Raw genomic sequence first — 6,000 nt, forward strand, 5'->3', positions numbered from 1 at the left:
GGCCCTCAACGGGCTTTCGACCGATTAATATATTTATTTAAACTCTAACTACCAATAAAAAAACAACACCAAAGTATGACCAAACTGCCTCTATACAGTAGGTATACAGTCACTGTAGATCCATTATAAGTCACTAAGTATAGAAAGTACCGCAATCCAATGGGCCCGTGTGTTAGAGAGAGAACGCAGGTTTTTTGCCCAAAAATTGCGGAAGTTACCAGATTCTAGTAACTTTAATGTTAAGGATTGTTCCACCTGTTTGGAGACATCTGTCAAGTATTGTATTGAATTTTCTTTTACTAATAATAAATCAAATATACAGTGAGTTTTTTTAAATGCGAACATAGGAGTTTGCATGCAATGTAATTTCCCTATGTTCGATTAAAAAAAAACACATCAACCTATGAGGTGTGCGCGGTTCACATTCCCAAAAAGTTGTGTGACTATGAACAGCAACTCATAGTCTTTATCATGAAGAGCACTCGGTAAGATTTTTTTAAATAAGCCATGTGAGGCCATAGCAACTTTAGGATAAATTTTTCTTAAACTTACGATAACTTGACTTGACATGGCACGCGCTGACATCACAATTCATTGTGAACCAACCTTCAATTATTTGTAGGTCATGTGCCCTGGTATTCTACTAATTACATCTATTCAATACATAAATGAAGAAAATAAGAAAATAAATAACGAAAACAATTACAATAAATGTTCGAAGTGTCCTCCTTGACATTCTAAGCATTAACCTATCCGATTTCGTAATTAAATTGGACGGCGGTATTTTTAAAAATGTGACAGCTGTCAATTGTATCTACTACTCATTTGAACTACTCAATAGATTGATGTGTTTTTTTAAAAGTCGAACATAGGGAAATTACATTGCACACAAATTCCTATGTTCGCATTTAAAAAAAATTCACTGTCTAGCAAGTTATGTTAAAAGTGTCTTAGTTGTCTATGCATCTTCTCTTATAGGGGAAGAAAAGAAACGATATTCCTGAATTGGAAAGAAGTACCAAAACAATTTAAAATTATTCGTTTCATTATATATTATTGACAGTCGGTTTTCTTTTATTTGTTAAGGTATTTAAATGACATGTTGTATGCAGGCACCTCAAATAAATGTAAAACTAATGCAAATTCAAAAAATTTGTTTTACAAGCTATGCTATCGGATTTTTGCAATATAAGTTACAGTTTAAATAAATATATTAATTGGGCGAAAGCCAATTGAGGGCCGAGAACAAGAGAGGAACAATAAATAGACAATAAATAAATAATTTTTATTTATCTACTATATCTCCGAGAGGGGCAAAATCAAAATGATCTCATTGATGAAACAATGTTTGTTAGGATTAAAAAGATTGCTACGTTTGAAGGGTCTATAATAAGCCTATAGTATTGGGAATTATTCGCCGTAGACGTAAATTCCTAGGTAGCTGTCAATCTGAAGCAAGCAGACACTTAGTTTTTTCTTTGTTGCAGGTGAAAGTACTATCTGCTTATCTAAAATAGGTCTATAAATAGTCTATAATTTTGTGATCTGAATTTTTCGTCTTCGAAGCAAATCGTACATGTGATCAGCTAACTTCTTCTTTAGCCAGCAGAATCATAGTTTTTTTGTTTAAAGGATGCCGCCTGAAAATTTGTTGTAGTGTCTAAAAAAAGCCTATAAATAGCCTATAATTTTGTGATCTGAATTTTTCGTCTTCGAAGCAAATTTCACAAGTGGTCAGCTAGCTTCGTCTTTGGCCAGCAGAGCCATGGTTTTTTTCTTTAAAGAATGCCGCCTGAAAATTTGTTGTAGTGAAAAAAAAAGCCTATAAATAGCCTATAATTCTGATGTATTATTCGTCCTTCATTTTTCTAAAATGGCTCTGCTGGCTTGTGGGACCTCTATTAATTCTTGGGCTACAAATATATTTGAAGTTTTGTTCTTTCACATGCCGCCGCTAGAGCGCTTTTTTCGACATTCCGGCAGAAATCCTTAACTTTCTCAAAAAAATTAAATGCATTGGTGTGATTTTTTTTTCATTAAAAAGTAGCTAAATCATGCCTAACCTCGAGAAAACCGCGTCTCGATGTCTTGTTCCTAACCTAAAATTTAGGCCAAAGAAAATTTTATACCCTTATACATTTTTATTTTTTTAAACTAATTTTCCTGGAATTATTTTTATTATGTAATTTGTGACCCTAAAAAGGATCGCTTTAAAAAAAGAATGCCCCTGTAAATGCTCGATGCATTCCCGAAGCCTCTCATAGATAGAAAAAACGGCAGCTTCAATTTCGGCTCTCGGGATATTACCTACGCATTGCATTGCATTACGAATTCGGTTTTTCTCTGATCGTAGCTTCGGTCTGAAACAGTATGTTCTTTAACAGTCCCCATATATAAAAATCAAGACAAGTTAAGTCTGGTACTTGCGGAGGCCATGGAAACAAACTTCCTCTTCCAATCGACCGCCGTTGAACTACTGCATTAATATGCACTTGCACAATGTTTTGCCGTGTCTCCAGTGGCACATCTTCCAACAACAACGGTAATTGTTTGGCCAAAAGTCAAGAAAGACATTGCCATTTAGGGATTGGTTGAAAAAATATGGCCCAATAATTCTGCCTCTCAGTATGCCACACCACGACCTTGGTGCTATACTTCACGCAACCAATGCGGATTTTCTGCAGACCAATAATACATATTGTTTACTCTTTGATATTGTGCAGATTGACTATCCCATCATTAGTAAAGGTGGCTTCATCGGTCCAAAGAATTTTAAATAAAAATTCTATATTTTTGCGTATTATAATGCGTAACATCCAACCTCCGATTAAAGTCTTCCTCTTTCAAGGCCTGATGCAAAACGACATGATATGGAGCCTAAAATTCATTAAAAAAGTTAAATTCAAAGAAATCTCTATATTTTGATGGGCATTAGAATTTACAGCTAAATCGTTGGTAAAACGCATTGTGTAAGCACAAAAACTGCTCAAAGTAACTCGACCCTATTAACAATTATTGACAATTTGAGGACTACTTATGTTTTGACTAGGTATATGTTTTGTTGTCCATGGCCTGCTTCTATTAATTACCCATAGTGAATATGAATTTAAACAAAAAATTTGCCTTTGGTATTAGAATTACTTACTTACCTTTTAGCGAAATTTTGTAATGTTTTCAAAAAGAATGATTTTTTTCTAAAGTAAGAATTCCAGAAAAATTAGTAAAAAAATATAAATTTACGGGTATAAAATTGTCTTTGGCCTAAATTTTAGGTTAGGAACAAGATATCGATATGCGGTGTTCGCGAGATTGTTTAGGCATCATTTAGCTACTTCTTCATGAAAAAAAATCATAGGTACGTACCAATGCATTTAATTTTTTTGAGAAAATTAACCATTTCTGTCAAATGTCGAAAAAAGCCCTCTAGCGGCGACATGTGGAACTAACAAAACTTCAAAATATTATAATATTTGTAGTCAAAGAATAGGGTGTTTCTTACGAAAACCTTTGAATACATCCCACCACATTAGTTTTAGAGATACATAAAAAATTGTCAAACAAAAAAGGTTCAGATTATCCTCGACTTTAAAGATCAGCTATTTAATTAGGTTAATATAGCGGAATTCATAGAAACATCACTTTTTTAGATTCAAGAATGCGGTTACGCCCCCTAGCGCCCATTTCAGAAACTTGAAAATATTTTCCAGGTTTTTCTCTTGGTCGTTTTAGTAATAACTTTTTTGCCGCAAGCCTCTACGATGGATAGGTTCCCAGATACAGTACCTCGCATTTTTAGTTGGCCACCCTGTACATAGTTTAAGAATCACTATTTATTTTAGGATTTCTTTTTTGCGACCCAGATGATTTTGTTTTCACACGTTTGAACTGTAAACCACAAGTTTCAATACAAAGGAGCTTTTTCTACTGACTCGTATAAAAAGTATAAAAAACAATTGAACATCTTGTATACATATATTTTAGAATTTTTGTCTACATTGTGGCATTTTGCTTCAACATTTTGGGTTCTTACTTGTTATATTCTACTCTTAAGAGATTTTTTCAAACTATGTTTAGTGTTATCGTTCGAATGACTTTCATGTGACCATGTCTATGTCAATAACGTTGATCAGAGACAATAAATTATTATTATTATTGTCATACTTGCATGAGTATCATTACTAAATAATGAATACGTAAATTGTGCCTATTATTTTATTAAAAAATTTAAATGACCGCTTTGTACTCTAGTTATACAGTTTATCTAATTGGTCGATGCCGCTAAACCTATCTGCGTCTAAAAATTTAAATTAATTCGGCCATCATCAGTCATCACTGTTTATGATGATATGCACAATAAACGTTATCCATTCAGGGAAAGAGAAACTGGACAAAGGGAAATTATTATGAACAAGTATTGTATGGAGTAGAAATACAATAATAATAAGAGAGCACAATATTTTCTTGATCTTTCTTTCTGTTGCAGAGACACAATCTCTACGCGATTCGCTACTGGATTTGCGAATTCCTATGTTTACTCAACGTACTTCTGCAGTTATACTTCATGAACCTCTTCTTTGATGGCGAATTTTTCTCCTACGGTTTAAGAGTAATGAATTTTTCCGAAACTGCGCAAGAGGAAAGAGTCGATCCTATGGTGTTCATTTTTCCACGAGTAACGAAATGTATCTTTCATAAATATGGTGCGTCTGGTAGCATACAAAAGCACGACAGCCTTTGCATCTTACCACTTAATATAGTAAACGAGAAAACCTACATCTTTATATGGTTTTGGTTTGTGATTTTAGCAACACTTTTAAGTGTATTGATACTTTATCGAGTTTGTATTATTGCATTCCCAAAGTGCAGACCAAGAATATTGCATTCCAAAAATAGGGGGGTCCCATTGGAGATATGTGAGGCACTTACCCGAAAAGTCGATTTAGGAGACTGGTGGATCCTTTTAATGTTAGGTACAAATTTGGATCCTATAATTTATCGTGAAGTTATATCAGAATTAGCGAAGAATATTGAAAGTAACATAAGGAATTGATAATGAGCTCAATTTATAGTAAGACTTTAGCGTTTAGACTTATTTAACGAATTTCGTTTAATTGTCCATATTTATTGTACATTTTAAATCGTGTAATTGATTATAATTTATGAATAAAGCATATTTTATATTAATTTAATTTGTGCGTGATATCACTTTAGTTATTTGTCGAATTTTAAAAGACTTTGTAATACTCATTTATTAGTGATACAGATTGTATGGGTATTCGTAAGCACTTTCCTCAGAATGGCGTCTTTAACATTATTGTAGCATTTGGAGTTGTAGGATTTATCAGTTTTAAATTTACTGTGATGTGCCTGATAAATTAAGAAATAAATGTAACTTTTGAGTTAAGAGCTGTTTAAACAGACTGCGATTAAAATTTTATTTGGTATAGACATATCTTTTTATACATTTGTATACGACTTTTTGTAAATGTACAACAAACAATGTTAGTTTACAAAATTAGATTAGGTGTGTACAATAATTTTATTGTAAATTAATATTCCAATTTTAATAAACAGTTTTACATTTGCAACTTCTTTTATATGTGTTCGTACAACTTGTTAGAAAGCTTATTGAAAGTAGAAACGCAAAGAGTGACGGATTACTGCGCTTTGCGAGCCTTGTTTACAACAGATTCAGCAACTAAGTACTACATTCTAACACCTTCCCTTGAGTCGAGGGTCGCAGTTATGCAATTAGCCAATTACACGTCAAGCCCTGAAGACGTACACCGCAGGTGCTTCGGTTTCAATAGTGGCTTTGTTAGGAAGGCAGCGCACGCTGATCTCGCGGACGTACCTAGTAGCATAGACCAAATACAATAGACTGTGCACGGCGTAATGAATCATTGGTCGCATAGATGGCGCACACATTAATTACGATGACCTCAGTAGCGTTTCAAATTTTATTTCGCGAATCGTGATGATGTTTTCCGTTCATGCAAA

General features: G+C 33.6%; 1 protein-coding gene across 1 annotated transcript in view; it reads left to right on the forward strand.

Annotated features, from left to right (window-relative positions):
• The window catches only part of LOC116161349 (innexin inx1), a 41,813-nt gene extending 36,367 nt beyond the window's left edge, over positions 1–5,446 (forward strand). Inside the window, exon 4 of the mRNA XM_031474675.1 lies at positions 4,484–5,446. Within this exon, the coding sequence (XP_031330535.1) occupies positions 4,484–5,050 (567 nt within the window). The 3' untranslated portion in view covers positions 5,051–5,446. The remainder of the gene's footprint in view (positions 1–4,483) is intronic.
• The last annotated feature ends 554 nt before the right edge of the window (positions 5,447–6,000 follow it).

Source organism: Photinus pyralis, unplaced genomic scaffold (genome assembly GCF_008802855.1).
Source record: "Photinus pyralis isolate 1611_PpyrPB1 unplaced genomic scaffold, Ppyr1.3 Ppyr1.4_LG10, whole genome shotgun sequence".
Lineage (NCBI taxonomy): Eukaryota > Metazoa > Arthropoda > Insecta > Coleoptera > Lampyridae > Photinus > Photinus pyralis.